Genomic DNA, 27,581 nt, shown 5'->3' with positions numbered 1-27,581 from the left:
ATACATATTCACTGCTTCCTCCGCCCAAAGTCAGTTCCAGCATCTGTGAGTTGTTGCAGTCAGACCGCGCCCCCACTCTTTGTGACAGCGCCTGTGATTGCTTGGAATCACACACCCTGTCTGCGTCTCTATAGTGGTATAAAAATAAAATAAAAAAAAAATTGGTGTAGGGTCCCTCCATATTATGATACCCAGCACAGATAAAGCATACGGCTACAGATTGCAGCCCCCAACTGTGCGCTTATCTTGGCTGTGTATCAAAAGAAGAGGGACCCCCTGCGGATTTTAAAAAATATTTAAATAAATAATTTTTTAAAAATAGCGTGCAGACCCCCCAATTTTGATACTCAGCCATGATAAAACCAACAGCTGGGGGCCACGGAAGCAGTGTTACAGCCGCATGGGAAACTCGTTAAGTATAACGCTCCTGCCCTAATTCCCCTGGCCCTTTCTACCACCATTTTAAAGCACAATATTTGGGTCCTCATAGATTTCTGTGGGGACCGGTGTCTGGGCAGATATTTGGGATGAAGTCCGGTCGGATTTTTAAATCTGGTTGAACCCACCGATCCCAAATATCTGTGGGTTCACCCATCTCTACTGTTAATCTAAAAATAAATTTAGACTGTATTCACACATACGTTATTTTTTTTTTATCAGAGCAGAGAGCACACAGACCCATTGAGTAGGTCTTAGGCCGGTTTCAGACGTCCGTGTTTAATCAGGTACCAGTCACACGCATGGTTATGGTAACACGTGTGTCACACGTGTGACATCCATGTTTGCATACGTATGACATCCATGTTTGCATATGTGTGACACATACCAGGTAAAACACGTGTCTCTGCAATGAAAAGATGTTCTATATTTACCTGTATCCAGCGATTCTGTCTTCTGCTCTGCTGCCTCCTGCTCCTAACCCCCGCTCATTATTTTCAATGATTATTCACTGCCCGAGGATCTGGAAGAAGGAGCATCGCGGGGACAGTGCCGTACAGCACAGCCGAGAACAGCATCGCCGGGGACAGGTGAGTATACAGCAGTTTGTGTAGTGCAGTCCAGGGGGTCATCTGAGTTCCCAATGAACTCTCATGAACCCCTGGAAGTCACCGTTGTGACACTCGCTGTAGCGCGGTTGTTGCAGGGGTGTCATCAGGAGGTCATCAGAGTTCATTGGGAAATTCGATGACCTCCTGGATGTCCCTGCACACACACTGCTGGCAGGATACTCACCTGTCACTAGTGATGTCCCCAGCGATACTGTCCTCGGCGGTGCTGTCTCCAGCGCTGTCACCGCGATGCCGCTGCTCCGAGCTGCTCACTGCAGTGAATAATCAATGAATATAATGAGCGGGGGTCAGGAGCGGGAGGCAGCAGAGCCGGAGACAGCATCGCTGGATACAGGTAAATATAGAAAATTTGTTTACTTAAAAACCCGTGTTTTCTCCGGTACGTGTCACACTGATATCACACGGATCACATCAGTGTGCGGTCCGTGTGACACCCGTGCTGCTGGAGAAAAAACGGACATGTCTGCGTGTGTGCGTGCCGGGAATAGCGGGGGCACACGGTCCACGTGAGTACAGCGTAGAATAACATGGGTACGTGTGACATCCGTGTTAAAACGAATGTCACACGTACCTAAAACATGGACGTCCCTTTTGTCACGTGATAGTATTTTGAACACGCCCCTATCACGTGACAAAAGGGACGTCATCCCTGGAAGCAGCCCATACAGTCTAGCATGTACCCTGAGCACAGTGTGACCGCTGGTGAGGTTTGCGCGCTCACGAGATTATGGGCGGGTACTTGCTGATAACAATCACAGCCCCGCCAATAATCACTTGCCTGTGCACACGTCACCAGCGGTCACACTGCTCAGTCCCGTGAGACTGGCACTGGGCATGCGCGGGGATGGCTGGAGCAGTGGGCGGTGCATTTGCTATGGAAAGGAGCGATGGGGGGGCGGCATACAGGACCAGGAGGCAGAATAACGGACGCCAGAAAGCCCGCCCCCGTGTCACATTTACACTATCTGAATGCAAAAAAGGTACCACTTTATAAAGTCTTTATTTTGGTCTCACATGGGGCACAATAATAACAGGGACCTTTCTAGAATGCAGCCCAGGAGCTGCAGAGGGGGAATCTTTTAGGTTTTGGGCGAAATTTCTGCTGACAGGTTCCCTTTAAGAGTTTCATGGATCTCCTTCTCAGATTCATTATTTTTAAGTATGAATAGACTCATTTAACTCTATGAGCTGTCTGATAAGAAAAATATTGGACAGCACTCAGACATTTCACATGAATGGGAGAATGCAGTCCAAGAGTAATTACATGTTTTATCACACACCATACCTTCAATACTTGTGTTCTCAATAAATGCTGGATTGTAATAGGTAGAAGTGTTAAAGTTTCCTGAAAAGAAATAAGAGGTAAAGCTTTACTTTAAAACCACAGACACTGATTTCAATTTAAAGGGGGCTGTGCACTTTATTTTTATTTTAAGAAGTTATTTTTTGGCACTTCCTAATATATAAATATGACAGGTTTTCCTCCTGTAATTACAGCCTCTCCGAGACTCCATAGTTCTTGTAAACATAAAATGGCTGGTGATGGAGGAACAGGTCAAATATACTGTGTCAGCACGCTAATGAATGTAAGAGTATAGAAAAGCATTACTGCTAATGGAAATCTAGGTAAAAACTGAGATATTTGGCATGTTTTTCCTAGATTTACTTTAGCACTAATGGATGTTTGTACTCTTATATTCATGGTTTTCATACTTAGTTCCACTCTGAAATGCAGTCTTTTTTTTGTTATTGTGTGTCATGTTCAGTTATGTACCTGTTCACATTGCAATTTTGGGAGTGTGGTTAGTCTTTTTTGTCTAGCACACTAATGAATACATGAACTCCAATATTACTATACATATGAAAAGTGTGAGAGAGTGAGGCACTTCGTTAACATCTTTTTTTTATCAAAAACTGTAGAAGTCATCCAACCACGACAATTGGTTATGTACGTGGAGAGGTGAGTCACTAGAGCTAGGGACCTTCCATGTGAGGTCACCTTGCTGTGGTTGGATGTCTTCTGCGCTCTTTGATCAAAAATTGTTAACTAAAAACCTCACCTTTTTTATGTGTGTGACAGTAGTGGAGTTCATGTATTCATTAGTCACACTGTGTTGATGCCCACAGTGAATGTATATGCTTGTATATTCTCCACAACGTATTTGTGCACCAACACATTTATTTAAACCAGGGGTGTCAAACTCATTTTCACGGAGGGCCACATCAGCATTATGGCTGCCTTCAAAGAGTGGCTTGTAATTGTAAGGGCTCATGCAGATCTCCATGCAGCACAATACGAGCATGGACTGCAATGCACAAACTGCCCAGTGGCGGCTATAAGAGAGTTGTCCCTGGGTAGAATGGCTATACAAGAGCTCTCCCTGGGTAGTAGAGGTATACGACAGCTGTCCCTGGGTAGTAAAGCTATATGAGAGCTGTCCCTCAGTAGAAGGGCTACATAACAGCTGTCCCTGGATAGTAGGGCTATACCACAACTGTCCCTGGCTACTAAGGCTATACAACAGCTGTCCCAGGTTAGTAGGGCTGTATCACAGCTTTCCCTGGGTACTGGGAATATACCAGAGATGTCCCTGTATAGCAGGATTGCTGGGTAGTAGGATTATAATAGAGCTGTCCCTGGATAGTAGGTCTGTACAACAGCTGTCCCTGCGTACTAGGGCTATACCACAGCTGTCCCTGGGTATTGGGTACTAGGGCTATACCACAGCTGTCCCTGGGTACTAGGGCTATACCACAGCTGTTCCTGGGTAGTGGGTACTAGGGCTATACCACAGCTGTCCCTGGGTACTAGGGCTATACCACAGCTGTCCCTGGGTAGTGGGTACTAGGGCTATACCACAGCTGTTCCTGGGTACTAGGGCTATACCACAGCTGTCCCTGGGTAGTGGGTACTAGGGCTATACCACAGCTGTTCCTGGGTACTAGGGCTATACCACAGCTGTCCCTGGGTACTGGGTACTAGGGCTATACCACAGCTGTCCCTGGGTACTGGGTACTAGGGCTATACCACAGCTGTCCCTGGGTACTGGGTACTAGGGCTATACCACAGCTGTCCCTGGGTACTGGGTACTAGGGCTATACCACAGCTGTCCCTGGGTACTGGGTACTAGGGCTATACCACAGCTGTCCCTGGGTACTAGGGCTATACCACAGCGGTCCCTGGGTAGTGGGTACTAGGGCTATACCACAGCTGTCCCTGGGTATTGGGTACTAGGGCTATACCACAGCTGTCCCTGGGTACTGGGTACTAGGGCTATAGCACAGCTGTCCCTGGGTACTGGGTACTAGGGCTATACCACAGCTGTCCCTGGGTACTAGGGCTATACCACAGCTGTCCCTGGGTACTGGATACTAGGGCTATACCACAGCTGTCCCTGGGTAGTAAGATTGCTGGGTAGTAGAACTATAAGAGAGCTGTTTCTGGATAGAAGGGCTATATAAGAGCTGTCCCTAGGTAGAAGGGCTATATAAGAGCTGTCCCTAGGTAGAAGGGCTATATAAGATCTGTCCCTGGGTAGAAGGGCTATATAAGAGCTGCCCCTGTGTAGAAGGGTTATACAAAAGAGCTGTCTCTTGTTAAAAGGGCTGTGCACGAGCTGTCCCCGGGTAGAAGAGTTATACAAAAGAGCTGTCTCTTGTTAAAAGGGCTGTGCACGAGCTGTCCCTGGGTACTAAGGCTATACATCAGCTGTCCCTGAGTAGTAGGACTGCTGGCTAGTAGGACTATAAGAGAGCTATCGCTGGGTACAAGGGATATAGAAGCGCTGTCCGTGGGTAGTAGAGCTGTACCACAGCTGTCCCTGTGTACTAGTGCTATACAACAACTGTCCGCGAGTAGTAGGACTATAAGAGAGCTGTCCCTGGGTAATAATGCTGTGTGACAGCTGTACAACAGCTATCCCTGGGTACTAGGACTATGGTAGTAGGGTTATCCAAGAACTGTTCCAGGGCTGCAGGGCTAAGGGCCCTGTCCCTGGGCTGCAGGGCTAAGGGCAGTGTTCCAGGGGTGTAAATCCCACCACAAGCTTACCCCTCAGCATTGCACACAGCCCACATACCACTGTAGGCATCCACACAACATTATAAAGCCCTCAAATCCCACCACAGGCATACCCACTGCATTGTACACTCCCAAACTCCCAGCACATGCATCTTCCAGCACTATAGACCCCCAAATTAGACCATATTAATTCCCTCCCCCAACATCACATACCTCCCAAAATCCCACCGCAGGTGTTCCCCAGCATCACACAGAACCCAAAGTTCCACCATAGGTGTCCCCCCAGAATCGCACACCCCCTAAAATCAAAAGTGTGCGCGCCCCTCACATTGCACACACCCCAAATCCCACCACAGGCATCATAGTCCCTCAAAATTCCACCACAGGTATACCACAGCATTATAGGCCCACAAATTCCCACCACAGGCATACCCACTGCATTGTACACTCCCAAACTCCCACCACATGCATCTTCCAGCACTATAGACCCCCAAATCAGACTATATTCATTCCCTCCCCCAACATCACATACTCCCCAAAATCCCACCGCAGGTGTTCCCCAGCATCACACAGAACCCAAAGTTCCACCATAGGTGTCCCCCCAGAATCGCACACCCCCTAAAATCAAAAGTGTGCGCCCCCCTCACATTGCCCACACCCCAAATCCCACCACAGGCATCATAGTCCCTCAAAATTCCACCACAGGTATACCACAGCATTATAGGCCCACAAATTCCCACCACAGGCATATCCCAGTATCACACACATCCCAAAATCCCACAGCAGGCATCTCTGCATTGCACCCCCAAAAAAAATTAAATCTCATCACCGAGTCAAACATCAATTTATTATATATTAAAATAACCCACACCGAAGTGTTTAAAGCAAACAAATAATTATTGATACTGGATGAGACCAGAGACTGGCAGGATTCCTTATCGTTTTGCATCATTAGCCAGCTATGCTAATGCTGGAACATTAACATCAACAGGCCATCTGGCCAGGTTATACCCATCCATGGGCTGTTATTGCGGCACTAAATCTTGACCATATCACAGCCAGGACAACACCTGGCTTTTAAATCCAGCCTCCTGAAGAACCAATAGCGGGGAAACGCTTCATGGAAAAATTTAGATGCAGACACCATTCGGAGAGTGATAAGTACCCCCTATACATCAAATCTTGAAGTATATTTACTAGGGATGATTGAATACCTCAAAATATTAGTCTACGCCCATATTCGACGAATAGGTCGCCGCTATTCGACTATCTGCGAATATTCGATGCGCAATGTAAGTCTATGGGAAACCCGAATAGTTGCCAAATAGCAACTATTCGGGCTTCCCATAGACTTAGATTGCGCATCGAATATTTGCATAGCGGCGACCTATTCGTCGAATATTTGCAAAGCCGAATATTGCCGAATATTTGTGATATTCGATCATCCCTAATATGTACCCTATACCTGCTAGTGTATATTATTTTAGCACCTTACTGCACTGTGCACTTTATTTAGTTATTCTACTTTTTTCTGACAGTGATGTGTAGGGTGATGATAGGGGCTGCTGATGGTGAGTGGGGGCACAACATCGTAATATAGGGTGTCCTGATAGGGCAAGCAATTCACCCTTTTCTGTGCACTCCAATGGTCTCATCCAGTATCAATAATCATTTGTTTGCTTTAAACACTTCGGTGTGGGTTATTTTAATATACTGTATATAATAAACTGATGTTTTTTAAGGGTATTTTTCTACATTTTGCTATTCAATCTGACCCTCAATATTACTAATTTTACATACAGTATTATATACCCCCAAATCCCACGACAGACATGCCTACAGCATTGCACCCAACCTTAAAATCCCAACACCCTAACTCAGGCATCCCCGTAGCACTATTCACCCCCAAAACCCACCATGGGCGTCCTCCCACATTATAAACCCACCTAAATACCACCACAGACATATCCACAGAAGTATAGATCTGCCAAATCCCACCACCCTTTCCCCTTTTTCACCTGCAGCTTCTCATTGATGCAGTGAATGAGGGCTAAAGATGGAGTGCATGATTCACATCTTTCCTAGACCTGAAGTAACGCAGACAATACGTGATGGAAATGACGTCACACGTAGAAGGAGCCCATACATTCTGGTATCTACTATTTGTATGGAACCTCACGAATGGTGCTTTTTTCTGCCAGACACGATGGATGGCAGAGAAAAGTACCTGGGTTTTACCAGGGCAATTCAGCTTATGGGCCAAATAAAATGATGTGGTGGGCCAGATTTGGCACAAGGACCATGAGTATGACACCCCTGAAAACCCCTCCTGACATGGTGCTTTTCCACTTTCATTTTTTCCTCCCCTTCTTCCATAACTTTTTAATTTTTTGTCAACATAACTGTGTAAGGGCTTGTTTTTTGCAGTTGCAGTTTTGAAAAACACCATCAGATTTATCATGTGATGTAGTGAAAAACAAAAAAAAATTCAAATGGGGAGAAATTGAGAAAAGAAGGGAATTTTGTTTACTTACCGTAAATTCCTTTTCTTCTAGCTCCAATTGGGAGACCCAGACAATTGGGTGTATAGCTTCTGCCTCCGGAGGCCACACAAAGTATTACACTTAAAAGTGTAAACCCCTCCCCTCTGCCTATACACCCCCCCGTGCATCACGGGCTCCTCAGTTTTGGTGCAAAAGCAGGAAGGAGGAAACTTATAAATTGGTCTAAGGTAAATTCAATCCGAAGGATGTTCGGAGAACTGAAAACCATGAACCAAGAACAATTCAACATGAACAACATGTGTACAAAAAAGAACAACAGCCCGAAGGGAACAGGGGCGGGTGCTGGGTCTCCCAATTTGAGCTAGAAGAAAAGGAATTTACGGTAAGTAAACAAAATTCCCTTCTTCTTTGTCGCTCCATTGGGAGACCCAGACAATTGGGACGTCCAAAAGCAGTCCCTGGGTGGGTAAAAGAATACCTCGGTAAAAGAGCCGTAAAACGGCCCCTTCCTACAGGTGGGCAACCGCCGCCTGAAGGACTCGCCTACCTAGGCTGGCATCTGCCGAAGTGTAGGTATGCACCTGATAGTGTTTCGTGAAAGTGTGCAGACTCGACCAGGTAGCCGCCTGACACACCTGCTGAGCCGTAGCCTGGTGCCGCAATGCCCAGGACGCACCCACGGCTCTGGTAGAATGGGCTTTCAGCCCTGAAGGAACCGGAAGCCCAGAAGAACGGTAGGCTTCAAGAATTGGTTCCTTGATCCACCGAGCCAAGGTTGACTTGGAAGCCTGCGACCCTTTACGCTGGCCAGCGACAAGGACAAAGAGCGCGTCCGAGCGGCGCAGGGACGCCGTACGAGAAATGTAGATTCTGAGTGCTCTCACAAGATCTAACAAGTGCAAATCCTTTTCACATTGGTGAACTGGATGAGGGCAAAAAGAAGGTAAGGAGATATCCTGATTGAGATGAAAAGGGGATACCACCTTAGGGAGAAATTCCGGAACCGGACGCAGAACCACCTTGTCCTGGTGAAACACCAGGAAGGGGGCTTTGCATGACAGTGCAGCTAGCTCAGACACTCTCCGAAGTGATGTGACTGCCACTAGGAAGACCACCTTCTGCGAAAGGCGTGAAAGAGAAATATCCCTCATTGGCTCGAAAGGTGGTTTCTGAAGGGCCGTTAGCACCCTGTTCAGATCCCAGGGTTCTAGCGGACGCTTGTAAGGAGGGACTATGTGGCAAACCCCCTGCAGGAACGTGCGTACCTGCGGAAGCCTGGCTAGACGCTTTTGAAAAAACACAGAGAGCGCCGAGACTTGTCCCTTAAGAGAGCCGAGAGACAAACCCTTTTCCATTCCGGATTGAAGGAAGGATAGGAAAGTGGGCAAGGCAAATGGCCAGGGAGTAAAACCCTGATCAGAGCACCAGGATAAGAAGATCCTCCACGTCCTGTGGTAGATCTTGGCGGACGTTGGTTTCCTGGCCTGTCTCATAGTGGCAATGACCTCTTGAGATAACCCTGAAGACGCTAGGATCCAGGACTCAATGGCCACACAGGTTGAGGGCCGCAGAATTCAGATGGAAAAATGGCCCTTGAGACAGCAAGTCTGGTCGGTCTGGTAGTGCCCACGGTTGACCCACCGTGAGATGCCACAGATCCGGGTACCACGACCTCCTCGGCCAGTCTGGGGCGACGAGGATGGCGCGGCGGCAGTCGGACCTGATCTTGCGTAACACTCTGGGCAGCGGTGCCAGAGGAGGAAAGACATAAGGCAGTCGAAACTGCGACCAATCCTAAACTAAGGCGTCTGCCGCCAGAGCTCTGTGATCTTGAGACCGTGCCATGAATGCCGGGACCTTGTTGTTGTGCCGGGACGCCATTAGGTCGACATCCGGCTTCCCCCAGCGGCAACAGATCTCTTGAAACACGTCCGGGTGAAGAGACCATTCCCCTGCGTCCATGCCCTGGCGACTGAGAAAGTCTGCTTCCCAGTTTTCTACGCCCGGGATGTGAACTGCGGAGATGGTGGAGGCTGTGGCTTCCACCCACAGCAGAATCCGCCGCACTTCCTGGAAGGCTTGCCGACTGCGTGTGCCGCCTTGGTGGTTGATGTATGCCACCGCCGTGGCGTTGTCCGACTGAATTCGGATCTGCCTGCCTTCCAGCCACGGCTGGAACGCTTTTAGGGCTAGATACACTGCCCTTATCTCCAGAACATTGATCTGAAGGGAGGACTCTGGCTGAGTCCAGGTACCATGAGCCCTGTGGTGGAGGAAGACCGCTCCCCACCCTGACAGACTCGCGTCCGTCGTGACCACAGCCCAGGATGGGGGCAGGAATGATTTCCCCTTCGACAAAGAAGTAGGGAGAAGCCACCACTGAAGGGAGGCCTTGGCTGCCCGAGAAAGGGAGACGTTCCTGTCGAGGGACGTCGACTTCCTGTCCCATTTGCGGAGAATGTCCCATTGAAGTGGACGCAGATGAAACTGCGCAAATGGAACTGCCTCCATTGCTGCCACCATCTTCCCTAGGAAGTGCATGAGGCGCCTCAAGGGGTGCGACTGGGCTCGAAGGAGAGATTGCACCCCTGTCCGTAGTGAACGCTGTTTGTCCAGCGGAAGTTTCACTATCGCTGAGAGAGTATGAAACTCCATCCCAAGATATGTCAGCGATTGGGTCGGTGTCAATTTTGACTTTGGGAAATTGATGATCCACCCGAATCTCTGGAGAGTCTCCAGAGCAATGTTCAGGCTGTGTTGGCATGCCACCCGAGAGGGGGCCTTGACAAGAAGATCGTCTAAGTAAGGGATCACCGAGTGTCCCTGAGAGTGTAGGACTGCTACCACTGTTGCCATGACCTTGGTGAAGACCCGTGGGGCTGTCGCCAGGCCGAAAGGCAGTGCCACGAACTGAAGGTGTTCGTCCCCGATGGCGAAACGCAGGAAGCGCTGATGCTCTGGTGCAATTGGCACGTGGAGATAAGCATCCCTGATGTCGATTGATGCTAGGAAGTCTCCTTGGGACATCGAGGCGATGACGGAGCGGAGAGATTCCATCCGGAACCGCCTGGTTTTCACGTGTCTGTTGAGCAGTTTGAGGTCCAGAACGGGACGGAAAGATCCGTCCTTTTTTGGCACCACAAACAAGTTGGAGTAAAAACCGTGGCCCCATTGCTGAAGGGGGACAGGGATCACCACTCCTTCTGCCTTCAGAGTGCTCACCGCCTGAAGAAGAGCATCGGCTCGCTCGGGGGGCGGAGATGTTCTGAAGAAACGAGTCGGAGGACGAGAGCTGAACTCTATCCTGTAACCGTGAGACAGAATGTCTCTCACCCATCGGTCTTGGACATGTGGCAACCAGGCGTCGCAAAAGCGGGAGAGCCTGCCACCGACCGAGGATGCGGTTTGGGGAGACCGAAAGTCATGAGGAGGCCGCCTTGGTAGCGGTTCCTCCGGCGGTCTTTTTAGGACGTGACTTAGACCGCCATGAATCAGAGTTCCTCTGACCCTTCTGTGGCCTGTTGGACGAGGAGAATTGAGACCTGGCTGAGGGCCGAAAGGACCGAAACCTCGATTGTACCTTCCGTTGTTGAGGTCTGTTTGGTTTGGACTGGGGTAAGGACGAGTCCTTTCCCTTGGATTGTTTAATGATTTCATCCAATTGCTCGCCAAACAGGCGGTCGCCAGAAAATGGCAAACCGGTTAAGAACTTTTTGGAAGCAGAGTCTGCCTTCCATTCACGTAGCCACATGGCCCTGCGGACTGCCACTGAATTGGCGGATGCTACCGCCGTACGGCTCGCCGAGTCCAGGACAGCATTCATGGCGTAGGACGCAAACGCCGACGCCTGAGAGGTTAAGGACACAACCTGCGGAGTAGAGGCACGTGTGACTGCATTAATCTCAGACTGACAAGCTGAGATAGCTTGGAGTGCCCATACGGCTGCGAATGCCGGAGCAAAGGACGCGCCTATAGCTTCGTAGATGGATTTCATCAGGAGCTCTATCTGCCTGTCAGTGGCATCCTTGAGTGATGAGCCATCTGCCACCGCAACTATGGATCTAGACGCCAGTCTAGAAACTGGAGGATCCACCTTGGGACACTGAGCCCAACCCTTGACTACGTCAGGGGGGAAGGGATAACGTGTGTCATTAAGACGCTTAGTAAAGAGCTTATCCGGAAAAGCTCGGTGTTTCTGGACTGTATCTCTGAAGTTGGAGTGATCAAGAAACACACTCCGTGTACGTTTGGGAAACCTAAATTGGAATTTCTCCTGCTGAGAAGCTGACTCCTCAATCGGAGGAGCTGGAGGAGAAAGTTCTAACACCTGATTGATGGACGCTATAAGGTCGTTTACTATGGCGTCCCCTTCAGGTGTATCAAGGTTGAGAGCGGCGTCAGGATCAGAGCCCTGATCTGCCACCTCCGCTTCATCCTCCAGAGAGTCCTCATGCTGAGACCCTGAGCAGTGTGATGAAGTCGAGGGAAGTTCCCAGCGAGCCCGCTTAGCCGGTCTGGGACTGCGGTCCGTGTCGGAGTCCTCACCGTGGGACCTATGAGTCGCCCCAGGAGCACTTTGCTGCGCCGACCGAGGGGGGTCTGAGAGCAATGATTCAACAGTGCCCGGGGCCTGTGTTACCGGTCTGGACTGCAAAGCTTCTAGTATCTTAGCAGACCATCTATCCATAGACTCAGAAAGTTTGTCAGCGAATGCTGCAAACTCTGTCCCTGTCACCTGGACAGTGGCAACAGGTGGTTCCACCTGGGCCGAGGGTCCCACCGGTGGCTGAGGCTCCGGCTGAGTGAGTGTCACAGGGGCCGAGCATTGCACACAATGAGGGTAGGTGGAACCTGCAGGTAGCATAGCCGCACATGAGGTACAGGTTGCAAAATAGGCCTGTGCCTTGGCACCCTTGCTTTTTGCGGACGACATGCTGTTGTCTCCTCTTAGAGCAATCAGTGAGGGTATATAGCCAAAAGCAAATAGTGCGGCCGTACAGAGTAAATGTATACAATATAAGCATATAAATATACACTTCGGCACCCAGGGGGGCCAGCACCTAGTAACAGGTGCGGCTTACCGACCGCCCTCAGCGGTTGTGTGACCACCAGATTCCCTGCCTGGGCCTCCCAGAGCTGTGGAGCTCGGTGTTGTCTCCCCTCTGAAGTTCTCCAGCGTCAGAGGTGCTGATAGGAATGGCTGCCAGCGTTCTGAGAGGAGGAGGGAGCCGTGGGCGTGCCTCAGAAAGTGCGGGAATCTGGTGCCCCACGGTGCTCAGTGAGGGGGGAGGAGGATACTAAGTATGCTCCAGCCCTCAGCGCTGACGTCCAGTGCAGCGTCCCGCCCTTACCCCTGACTGGCAGGCCCGGGGGCGGGAGTATGCGGTACTAGGCCGCAAAAGCCGGGGACTAAAGTTATAAGCGCGGCCGGCAAACAAGCGCGGTCAGCGCGGTAGTCCCGGCGCACAAACACACCCAGCAGCTGCTGTAGCGTCCATTACACAGGCGCTCTATGCGCCGTCCCCAAGGGGACACAGAGTACCTCAGAGTAGCAGGGCCCTGTCCCTGATGATACCCGGCTCCTGTCCAGCAGATTCCCCCAGGGGCTGCGGAGGGAGCCCGGTCCCAGTGCATGGTGATCGGTTAGGATCCCACTTCACCCAGAGCCCCTAAGGGATGGGGAAGGAAAACAGCATGTGGCTCCAGCCTTTGTACCCGCAATGGGTACCTCAACCTTAACAGCACCGCCGACCAGAGTGGGGTGAGAAGGGAGCATGCCGGGGGCCCTGTTATGGGCCCTCTTTTCTTCCATCCGATATAGTCAGCAGCTGCTGCTGACTTAATTGTGGAGCTTGCGTGCATGTGTCTGCCTCCTTCAACACAAAGCATAAAAACTGAGGAGCCCGTGATGCACGGGGGGGTGTATAGGCAGAGGGGAGGGGTTTACACTTTTAAGTGTAATACTTTGTGTGGCCTCCGGAGGCAGAAGCTATACACCCAATTGTCTGGGTCTCCCAATGGAGCGACAAAGAAAAGTGCATTTCCACAATTGTTTTGGGGGTTTTGCAATCAATATACAATTAAAATGACCTGGCAATATAAGTATCCGTGTCAGTATGTCAGTATGATTCCAGTGATACTAAAGATGCCTAGTTTTTTTTATATACAGTATAAATGATGGGTGGGGGGGGGAAGAGTTTTCATTATAGCATTTACTGATCAGGTTAATTAATTTTATATTTTGATAGATTGAACTTCTTTTTTTTAAATCCGGTTCATTTTTATTTTAGCAACAAAATTACATAACATAGATAACAGTCTATTTCCTCGCAAAAACAGTACGAAGAAAGGAAAGGGACCGTATTCAGTCACAAAAACAACACCTAACTTAAACAGTGCATCTGCAGTCTATAACCCACGTCAGCATAGGTCACACAGTAAGTAATAATTTCAATATACTACCCATAATAGGAAGTAACCAACATCTTGTGAAACTACCACACAAATCCCAGCCACTCGCAGTTCACTCTGTTCTAGCAAAGTACTATCCAGTTACGAGAAGTACCTGATCTCCCATACTGTCTTGCAACAGTCCCGAGGAGGGAAGACCCAGCGTATCCAACCACGACCCCCAGATCTTGTAACACTTCAGTGCATTCCTTTTGTGGTATACCCCCTCTCCAATCAAAGTACCGTATTAACTCTTTCCCTAAGTTCCCCAATAACCGGAGGAGCCGAATCCAGACAGTGGTAGCCCAACAGTTTCCTGGCCTGATATAAGAGTTGTGTAATACCAATTCTTACTGGTGAGCTCAAATCCATCTCCCCCTCCAGTAGACCCAGAATGCATGTAACAGGTCTTGGCTGTAGATATATATTATAAACGTGCCCGACCAGTTCTAATTCTGCCCTCCAGTAGTCCTGAATATCCCCACAAGACCACATCATATGCAGCAGATTAGCATTTTCCCGCCCACACCTAGGACACAGGTCATCCGTTTGGATCACCATCTTAAATAATAAAATAGTTGTTCTGTATACTCTATGCAGCAGAAATAGCTGCAACAGTCTTTGGCTTTCAGAGATGGAAAGGCGTCCATCTGAGACAGGACCTCATCCTATTGTTCCTCTGACATAGGTCCTAATTCCCTCTCCTACTTTTCTCTAGCTTGCAAAGGGAATTTATGAAGGTACTTAGACACCATCGCTGTATATAGCCTAGAGATAATACAGAAGGAGTGGTCAGCTGTCAATAAGTCAGTAAGAGTACGGTTCCGCTCTATACTAATACCCACATGACGAGTTTGTGTCTTGTATCCGTGCCGGAGTTTAAAGTACTAGTAGAAGGAACTATGCGGTATCCCAAATTCATCTTGGAGCTGGCCAAACTTTTAAGTACATTAATTTGAAGTATCTTAGACACTAGACGTACACCCCTACTCACCCACATTCTCCTGCCCGGGAGTTTCTGCAGCTCTACCACTCCGTGATTATGCCATAAGAGCCACTACTCTGTTACTCCTTATATTCCCAGCAGCTCCTTTCCTCTATTCCACACCTTGTACAGCAATGCCAATGTTGGATGTAGTGGTCTGTCCCTGGGAGACTATCCTGCGTCGAAAAAGATCACCAGGTGTCCTCATTTTGCAAGGCCCAGCACCAATTTGCCCCTCACGTCGTATGCTTCATCCTTTCCCCATCCCCTAAAATGCTGCATCTGCGCCATAACATAATAAATCCACGGGCTGGGAACTGCCAACATCCCCCCCCCTTTCCCTCTCTGCAGAGTCTCTTGACAACTTCTGGCCTGCTGTTTTTTCCACAAGAGGTACTGAAACAGTGTTAATTTTACGAAAACATTTCCAATGAATCCATATCGGGGCGTTGTGGAGAAGCTACAGAGGGTTGGGCAACAGCACCTTTTTTAATAGATTAGTTCGGCCAGTAAGAGACAACGGAGTCGACACCAAGCATCCACCTGATTCCTAAACTGAATCAACACTGGCTCCAGTTTTTGAGCATAATAATCTCGTGGATGGGAGCTAACCAGATAGATTGGATTTTTACAGACGGTGATATTATAAATGAGTATTTTTTTTTATTTCAATTTCTTTACTTTTAATGGTGGTAAAAAGTGAGTGATTCAATATGTAAAAATGTTTGTATATATTTTTTTTTTACTTTTTACTGGACTTGAGCATGCTATTGATACAGTACTGCTGAAGATAGAAAATATCATGGTCTTCTATGAATGCCAGGCACAGGTTGGACTTCACAAGAGTACTCTTCATGACAGGCTTAAGTGTCTTCAGCAAACCCTCAGTCATCATGTCTATCCATCAGTACCCTGTGATCTCTCCACTTGCAGCTGTTAGAGGCAGATGATGGCTGAATAACACAGCCATCAACTGCCGGCAAAAATGCTGGGGTCAGTCCCCCAGTCCACATGAAAGCAAGTAAGCCGACATTTCAGGTATCAATATATAATATTTACATCATGTAGGGAAGGGGTTAATGCTATAAGTTTGCGGACCCTTTTTTTTGGGGGGGGGGAGAGAAGGGATGGTGTATCATGTGACCAGACCTGTCCGCAAGCTTTTCCATATATAGTGTTATTTAACTGGAGGTGGCGGATGGACAGGTCTGGTCATATGCTCCTCGGTCGGTGGACATTATAACAGAACAGTCTGTGAGAAAGGCTACACTAACAAGTACAAGAAAACCTGTAATACTTCTATATTAGTAGGTGCCACAAAATCATGATCACAAAAAATGTGTTCAGATAAAGAAGAAAATAGTACAACCATAAAGAGCAACCTTGGTGGCCCCTAAACAGAAAATGTTATAATCCTCAATGACATAACCCAAACCTATAACCAATATAAGTGACAGCGTGGAAATTTTACATGTACTGTGTAAGCACTGCAGACACAAAGTGCTTTAGTAAAATGTTTAGCCCCTACTAAGTTTTCTAATGTACTGCTTCTTAGTGGATCTGTTACCAGATTATACAATACTGTCTACATTATTAAACAGATCACTTAAGACATGAGACTGGTAATATCAATGTCAGATAGGCTGAATTATCCTAATATTAGGATGTACAACTATTGGATGAGAGTAAGTACACTTAAGGGTGCTTTACACGCTGCGACATCGCTAGCGATAGCTAGCGATGTCGTGCGTGATAGCACCCGCCCACGTCGCTGTTTCATCATGGGGGTGATCGCTGCCGTAGCAAACAATATCACTACGGCAGCGTCACATGCACATACCTGCTTAGCGACGTCGCTGGAGACACCAAACAATTTCTCCTTTAAGGGGGCGGTTCGTGCGGCGTCACTAAGCAGCTGTCTAATAGCAGAGGAGGGGAAGAGATGAGCGGCCGGAACATGCCGCCCACCTTCTTCCTTCCTCATTGCCGGTGGACGCAGGTAAGGAGATGTTTGTCGTTCCTGCGGTGTCACACATAGCGATGTGTGATGCCGCAGGAATGACGATCAACCAGCGGCATGCACCACCAACAATATTATGAAAAGGAGCAACGTGTCAACGATCAACGTTTTTTGACGTTTTTGTGATCATTGTTCGTCGCTTCTTTTAATCACACACAACGATATCGCTAACAGCGCCGGATGTGCGTTACGAACACCGTGACCCCGACGATATATCGTTAGCAATATCGTTGTGTAGTCTCTGCCCACATAGTTTGACTGACAGCTGCAGCATGTACTGAGCAGTGTCCGATCTCAGCAGCAGGAGGGATGCTGTGGAGCCCAGAATCAGGTGAGGCGGTGAAAAAGGAGTTCACCTTTCCTAAAGGATTGTTTGACTATTCAAGATAAGTACACCAGTCTCGTCAGGTCTAACAGGTCTATTTAGTAATGTGTGCAATTTGTATTGTGAAATCACATGGCAGATCAACATTTGAAGGATGACAATATGTTAATATTTGAATTAAAATAAATTGGAATCAAATACAAAAAAAAGTATTTAGTGACAGAAAGTTTGCTGGCTTTCTCGTCGGTTTTAGGTAGAGGTATGAAAAGCAGTGCAACGGATGATCTCACCATTATGCTGAAACTCAGGATCTCGCAATGAACCATGTATTCGACATGTTGGACTCCATTGCCTAGGTGATTGCACAAAAGGTTTCTCCACTGGCTTGCTGACTGGATACGATATAGCTGCTGGAGAAGTTTTACTGGAAATCTGTGGACTTGGCCATGGATCGTCTCTTAATGGCAATGGATCAACAGTCATCAGACCAGCAACAGGGGGAGATTTTACAGGCTGATCCTCCTCATTCTGAAGCATATAAGGATAATGAAGTTAGTAATTAATAACATATTCCCGCATATTATAATGTATATCTGTATTGTGTAAGTATATTAACAGTACACGATACCGTGACAGCATAGATAGCTACATGTGATAAGATGCAGTCAGTCCACAGATTCAATATTGATCCGTAAAAGGGGTATTCCCATCTCAAAGATCCTATCCCGATAAATAGCAGGTGTAATAATAATAATAATAATAATAATAATAATAATAATATTAGCAAATACATCCAATTAGGTAATTAAGAGAACTATACTACATTTCTATGTCACTTACCTTATGTGCAGGGCATTGCAGCTTAGTTATCCATAGTTACTGCCGTCATATAGTGACAGCTCGTTAGTAATCCATGGTTACGACTACGAGCAAGTAAGCTGTAATGCCCTGCACATGAGGTAAGAGACATGGCTATATCAGGAGAACTATACTACATTTCTAATTGGAGGTGTTTGCTAATATTATCATTATTATTACACCTACTACATATTGTGATAGGATCTTGGAGATGGGAATACACTTAAGGTGTATTTATACTGCCAAATTATTGTCCCCGATAATCGTGGAATGTAAACGGGATGCAAATCAGCAGGCAAATGAACATACTGCTCATTCGTAGCATGATATAATTTTATTTGGTGTGAGTAAAAGATCATTGTTCTGGGCATCACATCATCCTGTGTAAATAGTACCTGTACTGCTGAGAACAATAGAAGATATATATGGTGTGAACACTGTCATTAAATGAGTAGTTTTATGAGGTGCTAGTGAGGGGACCTAGGTCCAGACGATAGAGCAATACTACAAAACACTGCACTCTCATTTGGCATGAGGTAGACGTAAAAGTAAATCAACAGATTCGTTTTTTTGCGTGCAAGAATAAGTGTATTTATTTATAACAAAATAAGTGGGAGGGACTAAAGGACGTTTCGGCCCAACCTGGGCCTTCTTCATACCAAGTCACACTGGAAGAGGATAGAGAAAGAAAGTAATCACTATTTACATATAAAATAGGAAAACATATTTACAAATCATATACATATATACATAATTACATGAATCAATATGTCATTGAGGTTGTAAGAACAAGGTCAGTAATAACATTTTGGTTGAAGAGTGGAAGAAGGACTCGACAAGGTAAGAGATGACAGTGGATTGGCGTACCTCCATTCATAGAAGCGTTAATTTCACTAGAGAAATTCTTCTTTCCTTATTATAAAGGTTATTGTAGGTGCAGAGCAGGTGGAAAATTCCACCCAGGAACAAATGATTGTACTAATCACAGCGTATAAGCCCTGTAGATAAAGGGTATAGTTATAGGGGAATAGCATTTCTATATAAGGTTAGCACTGCGGGGGAGGGGAGCAAGTTACCTTGCTTGCTTTAGCAAGTAGATTGTTCATGCAGTTTGCTTTATAGGATAGAGGGATTTTAGTGACTTGTGGTCCCTAGGGACATGAGAGGATTAGTAATCATTGTAATCAAAATTGGTGTTCAGTATATCCACACAGCGGAGCCCCTGTGGTCATTACCTTAAATTTACAATAGGAAACTAGGATCACATGCATAGAGCATTGGTTTAGGAATATGGAGGGCTTATCATCTGAAATATTACAAGGAACGCTTTAGTAACATTGTCACATGCAGAAGGAAGGTACATTGGAAATTAGCATTAAGGTTCTGGAAGTCGTACATATTACCTGTAAGTTTTGAGGCATAAGTGTAGCGGTGGCTGGTGGAATCCCCTGAAAAGTAGAAGGGGGAGGTTATACCATAGGGAGGAACAGACATCAGGGACGGGTAGGATCGTTCAGTACCTTTACGGCCGTCTTCCCAGACTGTGGCATGGAGCAGTATGTTGTACGGAGTGTGGGCTATTTAGCTCCACAAACCGGAAGTACGTAAGGACGCCGGCGCATGCGCATTGGCTATCGGCTTTTCTATTAGTGTAATGACGATACCGTCAAGCCCTGAATAGAAGCGCCCGCGCATGCGCAGTGTGGCGAAATCTATACTTAGATGTAGGGAGAGGTCTTATCAACTATTTTCAATACATCAGGGGATAAGGAAGTGGGAGAGGACACTTATGCGTGTCAATCAATAGATGGTGTATAGTAATCGGCCCCAGAGGGATAGTATTATCCATCCAGTGAATGTATATGGTAATACGATGTTACATGGAATATATGAAAGTACCGGGACGTATATGAACAATTAGGACATATAGGCAACATGCAATGTAAACAAAGGTCAAATACATATATAATGATCTCGTATTTCCATCAGAACACACTATTATTCAGTGTGTAAGTAAACATTCTGAAGTATGGGAGGAGAACATGACCTAAAGGGAAAAGAATTAATGCACATAAAAAGGAAGGGTCCCAATATACTATAAAAGTGAATTAATGTTACCATATAATATTGACTAAATAGAAGGTGCTGATTAATACGTTACCATCTACGAGTGAGTGTACAACTGAAGGAGGAAAGGTGCAGTTGGTGTTTTTCAAGTTTTCTGCAAAAAAATATATATCATAACAAGATTAGTACGGTAAAAGGCAAATCCGTTTATTGGTATTATACTAGCCAATCTATTTCTCTATTTAGTCCTCTGGGTTCCAAGGTTTGCAGTTTGTGGATCCAAAAGCTCTCTCTTTTTCTGAGGAGCTCTATATGGTTTCCTCCGCGTCTGGGTCTATACACTTTATCAATAACTTGATAGCGTAATTGCGCCACGTTATGCTTCGCTTCGTGAAAATGATGTGGGATGGGTAACCATAATTTGCCGCACCTAATGGTCGATTTATGGCTCGCAATGCGGTCACCCACATGTTGGATTGTTTCCCCAACATACAGTAGTCCACAAGGGCACTTGATTATGTAAACTACAAAATTACTCTCGCACGTAAAGTATTCTTTTATGCGGAAGCTTTTGCCGGACCTGGGGTGTGTGAAGTGATCCCCTTTTATCACATTAGAGCAAGATGGACAGTTTAAGCAAGGGAAAGTCCCGGTGCGTTTTGGTGCTAGGAAAGTTTGTATACTTTTCTTGTCACTGCCAATATCCGCTTTAACTAGGGAATCTCTTATATTTTGAGGTCTCTTCTTACACATGATGGGGGGAAGCATAAATGGCCCTATCTCCGGATACGCTTTCTTTAGTAGTGGCCAGTGGCGATTAATGATGTTGTATATTTTAGGCATGGAGGGGTGGTAGGTGTGTACAAATGGTACCCTCTCTATTGTTGTTGTGTCTTTCTCTGGAGGCGTCATAGTGGATATCCTTTCTCTTTCTGTCTCGAGTAATCTTTTTGGATAATTACGTTCTAGGAACCGATTAGACATTTCATCTAGTCTTTGTTCTCTTGTGTTTCCGTCTGATACTATCCTTTTGATTCTTGCAAACTGAGATCTAGGTAAACTATTCTTAGTCGACCTAGGATGACAGCTATTGTACAGAAGCATGCAATTACGATCCGTCGGCTTGCGGTACAAATCTGAAAACAGGTTGCCTGCTGTGTCCTTCTTAATATATGTGTCCAGAAAATTGATTTCTCCCTGATTGTAATTGAGCGTAAATTTAAGCTCAGGCCACACATTGTTGATATGATTATCAAAAAGTAATAGGCTTTCCAAGTCTCCCTGCCAAATGCAAAATATATCGTCTATGAAGCGAGTCCATATAAACGTTAGTGTATCAAAAGAAGGATAAGAGTAAATAAAGCGTCCCTCGAAGTAGTCCATAAAGAGATTTGCATATGCCGGGGCTACGTTCGAGCCCATCGCGGTCCCGTGTCTCTGAATGTAAAAATCATCTTTAAAAAGAAAATAATTTTCATTAAGGACCACTTCGAGGAGGCTTAGAATGAAGTCTATTGAATCCTGGCTAAGACTAGTCCTATGGAGTGCAATTTTGGTTGCCTTGATGCCTTTATGATGTGGGATTGAAGTGTATAAACTGCTAACGTCCCAGGTGCAGAGGAAGCTACTAGAGGGGACTTGTTTCAGGTCCCTGATTTTCTGTAGGAAATTGTTGGTATCTAGGATAAAAGACCTGGTGTTTTTGGTCAGGGGGGTAAGGATTTTCTCTAAATAGATAGATAAGGGTGAGAGAACCGATTCTGTGGACGCCACAATGGGTCGGCCAGGGGGATTGATTAGGGATTTATGAATTTTGGGTAATGTATAGAATACCGGTGTTATGGGATGTAGTTTGGTGAGAAATGTACGAGTTGTCTGATCAATAGTGCCCTTGTCAAGATGGATGGACAAAATATTCTGAATTCTCTGTTGGATTTTAAATACTGGATCTGAAGATATTTTTTGATAAGTGGTAGTATCATTAAGTTGGCGTTTGATCTCATCAATATAATCCTGTGTATTCTGAACTACTATGGCTCCTCCCTTGTCCGCAGGTTTTATAGTTATAGCCTTATTATTCCTCAAGGAGGTTATGGCCGATTTCTCTAAGGTATTGATATTACTCCGAATAGGGTAAAAACCCAATTCGTGTTCGTGTATGTTGTCCTTAATGTCTCGGTCTACTAAGGCTATAAAAGTTTCCACAGCATGATGTGTCTTGGGGGGCATATAATGACTGGGATTGTTGAGACCCAATGTTTTGATATTGGTTTCTTTAAGGGATGGTATTTGGTCAGTGTTATGGAGCATGTTGGAACCAAAATGAGTTTTGAGCCTAACTGTCCTATAGAACCGCTGTAGGTCACTTTCAAGGATAAATGAGTCCCACTTGGGAGTGGGGCAAAAGGTGAGGCCTTTGTTTAGTAAAGATAATTCATTAGGTGCCAAAGTATAGTCAGAAATGTTGACGACTAAATTGGGACCCTTACCTGTGAGCGCAACGTCATCCCCCAATCTCCTCCTCCTCCTCGACCTCCTCGCTGGTTTGTTCTTCTTTTTATAGGTCCTAAAAAAGAGTTTGAATTCGAGTGGCTGCCACTGGACTCGCTTCCTGAGGAAGCGGATTGATTGTACAATCAATCCGCTTCCTCAGGAAGCGAGTCCAGTGGCAGCCACTCGAATTCAAACTCTTTTTTAGGACCTATAAAAAGAAGAACAAACCAGCGAGGAGGTCGAGGAGGAGGAGGAGATTGGGGGATGACGTTGCGCTCACAGGTAAGGGTCCCAATTTAGTCGTCAACATTTCTGACTATACTTTGGCACCTAATGAATTATCTTTACTAAACAAAGGCCTCACCTTTTGCCCCACTCCCAAGTGGGACTCATTTATCCTTGAAAGTGACCTACAGCGGTTCTATAGGACAGTTAGGCTCAAAACTCATTTTGGTTCCAACATGCTCCATAACACTGACCAAATACCATCCCTTAAAGAAACCAATATCAAAACATTGGGTCTCAACAATCCCAGTCATTATATGCCACCCAAGACACATCATGCTGTGGAAACTTTTATAGCCTTAGTAGACCGAGACATTAAGGACAACATACACGAACACGAATTGGGTTTTTACCCTATTCGGAGTAATATCAATACCTTAGAGAAATCGGCCATAACCTCCTTGAGGAATAATAAGGCTATAACTATAAAACCTGCGGACAAGGGAGGAGCCATAGTAGTTCAGAATACACAGGATTATATTGATGAGATCAAACGCCAACTTAATGATACTACCACTTATCAAAAAATATCTTCAGATCCAGTATTTAAAATCCAACAGAGAATTCAGAATATTTTGTCCATCCATCTTGACAAGGGCACTATTGATCAGACAACTCGTACATTTCTCACCAAACTACATCCCATAACACCGGTATTCTATACATTACCCAAAATTCATAAATCCCTAATCAATCCCCCTGGCCGACCCATTGTGGCGTCCACAGAATCGGTTCTCTCACCCTTATCTATCTATTTAGAGAAAATCCTTACCCCCCTGACCAAAAACACCAGGTCTTTTATCCTAGATACCAACAATTTCCTACAGAAAATCAGGGACCTGAAACAAGTCCCCTCTAGTAGCTTCCTCTGCACCTGGGACGTTAGCAGTTTATACACTTCAATCCCACATCATAAAGGCATCAAGGCAACCAAAATTGCACTCCATAGGACTAGTCTTAGCCAGGATTCAATAGACTTCATTCTAAGCCTCCTCGAAGTGGTCCTTAATGAAAATTATTTTCTTTTTAAAGATGATTTTTACATTCAGAGACACGGGACCGCGATGGGCTCGAACGTAGCCCCGGCATATGCAAATCTCTTTATGGACTACTTCGAGGGACGCTTTATTTACTCTTATCCTTCTTTTGATACACTAACGTTTATATGGACTCGCTTCATAGACGATATATTTTGCATTTGGCAGGGAGACTTGGAAAGCCTATTACTTTTTGATAATCATATCAACAATGTGTGGCCTGAGCTTAAATTTACGCTCAATTACAATCAGGGAGAAATCAATTTTCTGGACACATATATTAAGAAGGACACAGCAGGCAACCTGTTTTCAGATTTGTACCGCAAGCCGACGGATCGTAATTGCATGCTTCTGTACAATAGCTGTCATCCTAGGTCGACTAAGAATAGTTTACCTAGATCTCAGTTTGCAAGAATCAAAAGGATAGTATCAGACGGAAACACAAGAGAACAAAGACTAGATGAAATGTCTAATCGGTTCCTAGAACGTAATTATCCAAAAAGATTACTCGAGACAGAAAGAGAAAGGATATCCACTATGACGCCTCCAGAGAAAGACACAACAACAATAGAGAGGGTACCATTTGTACACACCTACCACCCCTCCATGCCTAAAATATACAACATCATTAATCGCCACTGGCCACTACTAAAGAAAGCGTATCCGGAGATAGGGCCATTTATGCTTCCCCCCATCATGTGTAAGAAGAGACCTCAAAATATAAGAGATTCCCTAGTTAAAGCGGATATTGGCAGTGACAAGAAAAGTATACAAACTTTCCTAGCACCAAAACGCACCGGGACTTTCCCTTGCTTAAACTGTCCATCTTGCTCTAATGTGATAAAAGGGGATCACTTCACACACCCCAGGTCCGGCAAAAGCTTCCGCATAAAAGAATACTTTACGTGCGAGAGTAATTTTGTAGTTTACATAATCAAGTGCCCTTGTGGACTACTGTATGTTGGGGAAACAATCCAACATGTGGGTGACCGCATTGCGAGCCATAAATCGACCATTAGGTGCGGCAAATTATGGTTACCCATCCCACATCATTTTCACGAAGCGAAGCATAACGTGGCGCAATTACGCTATCAAGTTATTGATAAAGTGTATAGACCCAGACGCGGAGGAAACCATATAGAGCTCCTCAGAAAAAGAGAGAGCTTTTGGATCCACAAACTGCAAACCTTGGAACCCAGAGGACTAAATAGAGAAATAGATTGGCTAGTATAATACCAATAAACGGATTTGCCTTTTACCGTACTAATCTTGTTATGATATATATTTTTTTGCAGAAAACTTGAAAAACACCAACTGCACCTTTCCTCCTTCAGTTGTACACTCACTCGTAGATGGTAACGTATTAATCAGCACCTTCTATTTAGTCAATATTATATGGTAACATTAATTCACTTTTATAGTATATTGGGACCCTTCCTTTTTATGTGCATTAATTCTTTTCCCTTTAGGTCATGTTCTCCTCCCATACTTCAGAATGTTTACTTACACACTGAATAATAGTGTGTTCTGATGGAAATACGAGATCATTATATATGTATTTGACCTTTGTTTACATTGCATGTTGCCTATATGTCCTAATTGTTCATATACGTCCCGGTACTTTCATATATTCCATGTAACATCGTATTACCATATACATTCACTGGATGGATAATACTATCCCTCTGGGGCCGATTACTATACACCATCTATTGATTGACACGCATAAGTGTCCTCTCCCACTTCCTTATCCCCTGATGTATTGAAAATAGTTGATAAGACCTCTCCCTACATCTAAGTATAGATTTCGCCACACTGCGCATGCGCGGGCGCTTCTATTCAGGGCTTGACGGTATCGTCATTACACTAATAGAAAAGCCGATAGCCAATGCGCATGCGCCGGCGTCCTTACGTACTTCCGGTTTGTGGAGCTAAATAGCCCACACTCCGTACAACATACTGCTCCATGCCACAGTCTGGGAAGACGGCCGTAAAGGTACTGAACGATCCTACCCGTCCCTGATGTCCGTTCCTCCCTATGGTATAACCTCCCCCTTCTACTTTTCAGGGGATTCCACCAGCCACCGCTACACTTATGCCTCAAAACTTACAGGTAATATGTACGACTTCCAGAACCTTAATGCTAATTTCCAATGTACCTTCCTTCTGCATGTGACAATGTTACTAAAGCGTTCCTTGTAATATTTCAGATGATAAGCCCTCCATATTCCTAAACCAATGCTCTATGCATGTGATCCTAGTTTCCTATTGTAAATTTAAGGTAATGACCACAGGGGCTCCGCTGTGTGGATATACTGAACACCAATTTTGATTACAATGATTACTAATCCTCTCATGTCCCTAGGGACCACAAGTCACTAAAATCCCTCTATCCTATAAAGCAAACTGCATGAACAATCTACTTGCTAAAGCAAGCAAGGTAACTTGCTCCCCTCCCCCGCAGTGCTAACCTTATATAGAAATGCTATTCCCCTATAACTATACCCTTTATCTACAGGGCTTATACGCTGTGATTAGTACAATCATTTGTTCCTGGGTGGAATTTTCCACCTGCTCTGCACCTACAATAACCTTTATAATAAGGAAAGAAGAATTTCTCTAGTGAAATTAACGCTTCTATGAATGGAGGTACGCCAATCCACTGTCATCTCTTACCTTGTCGAGTCCTTCTTCCACTCTTCAACCAAAATGTTATTACTGACCTTGTTCTTACAACCTCAATGACATATTGATTCATGTAATTATGTATATATGTATATGATTTGTAAATATGTTTTCCTATTTTATATGTAAATAGTGATTACTTTCTTTCTCTATCCTCTTCCAGTGTGACTTGGTATGAAGAAGGCCCAGGTTGGGCCGAAACGTCCTTTAGTCCCTCCCACTTATTTTGTTATAAATAAATACACTTATTCTTGCACGCAAAAAAACGAATCTGTTGATTTACTTTTACGTCTACCTCATGCCAAATGAGAGTGCAGTGTTTTGTAGTATTGCTCTGCTGAGAACAATGGCAGCCCATGTGCATGGAATAATCTATTACTAGTAATAGTGTGCGCATCTTTAGCATGCTATGCCTGTCTCAATAGACAATTAAGCAACCACAGACCAACAAACATGGTGTGAACCCAGCTTAAAGGGAACATGTAATGTAAAAATATGTTATTAATCTGCAGATATGGGGTTAACCTGCAGGTTAATAGCGTTCTGAAGCTGTCTAGTGCATACACTGATAGCCCTGCTGCCAGGAAGAAGGTAACTTTATTCCTCTCAGCAGCCTCTGGCTTTCAGTTATAGGGGTTGGCGGTGTGGCTTCAGTCACCTCTCGGTGCATGGAGAGTGGTGGCTGTAACCACAAACAGAGTGCCGAATGACAGCCGGCTGAGCATTGTACTGCAGTACAGGGCTAGCGGACTGTTACTGCCAGAGGCCACTCACTATGCAC

General features: G+C 45.6%; 1 protein-coding gene across 2 annotated transcripts in view; it reads right to left on the bottom strand.

Moving 5' to 3' along the window:
* MDM1 (Mdm1 nuclear protein) overlaps nt 1-27,581 on the bottom strand; it is a 155,326-nt gene that overhangs the window by 21,684 nt on the left and 106,061 nt on the right. For both annotated transcript variants that reach the window (XM_075344829.1, XM_075344830.1), the window contains 2 exons: nt 17,666-17,903; nt 2,356-2,415 (listed from right to left, as the gene is read on the bottom strand). In XM_075344829.1, coding sequence (XP_075200944.1) covers nt 2,356-2,415; nt 17,666-17,903 — 298 coding nt within the window. The remainder of the gene's footprint in view (nt 1-2,355; nt 2,416-17,665; nt 17,904-27,581) is intronic.

The sequence above is a fragment of the Anomaloglossus baeobatrachus genome, chromosome 4, assembly GCF_048569485.1.
Source record: "Anomaloglossus baeobatrachus isolate aAnoBae1 chromosome 4, aAnoBae1.hap1, whole genome shotgun sequence".
Lineage (NCBI taxonomy): Eukaryota > Metazoa > Chordata > Amphibia > Anura > Aromobatidae > Anomaloglossus > Anomaloglossus baeobatrachus.
This window is presented reverse-complemented; position numbering and strand designations above follow the sequence as displayed.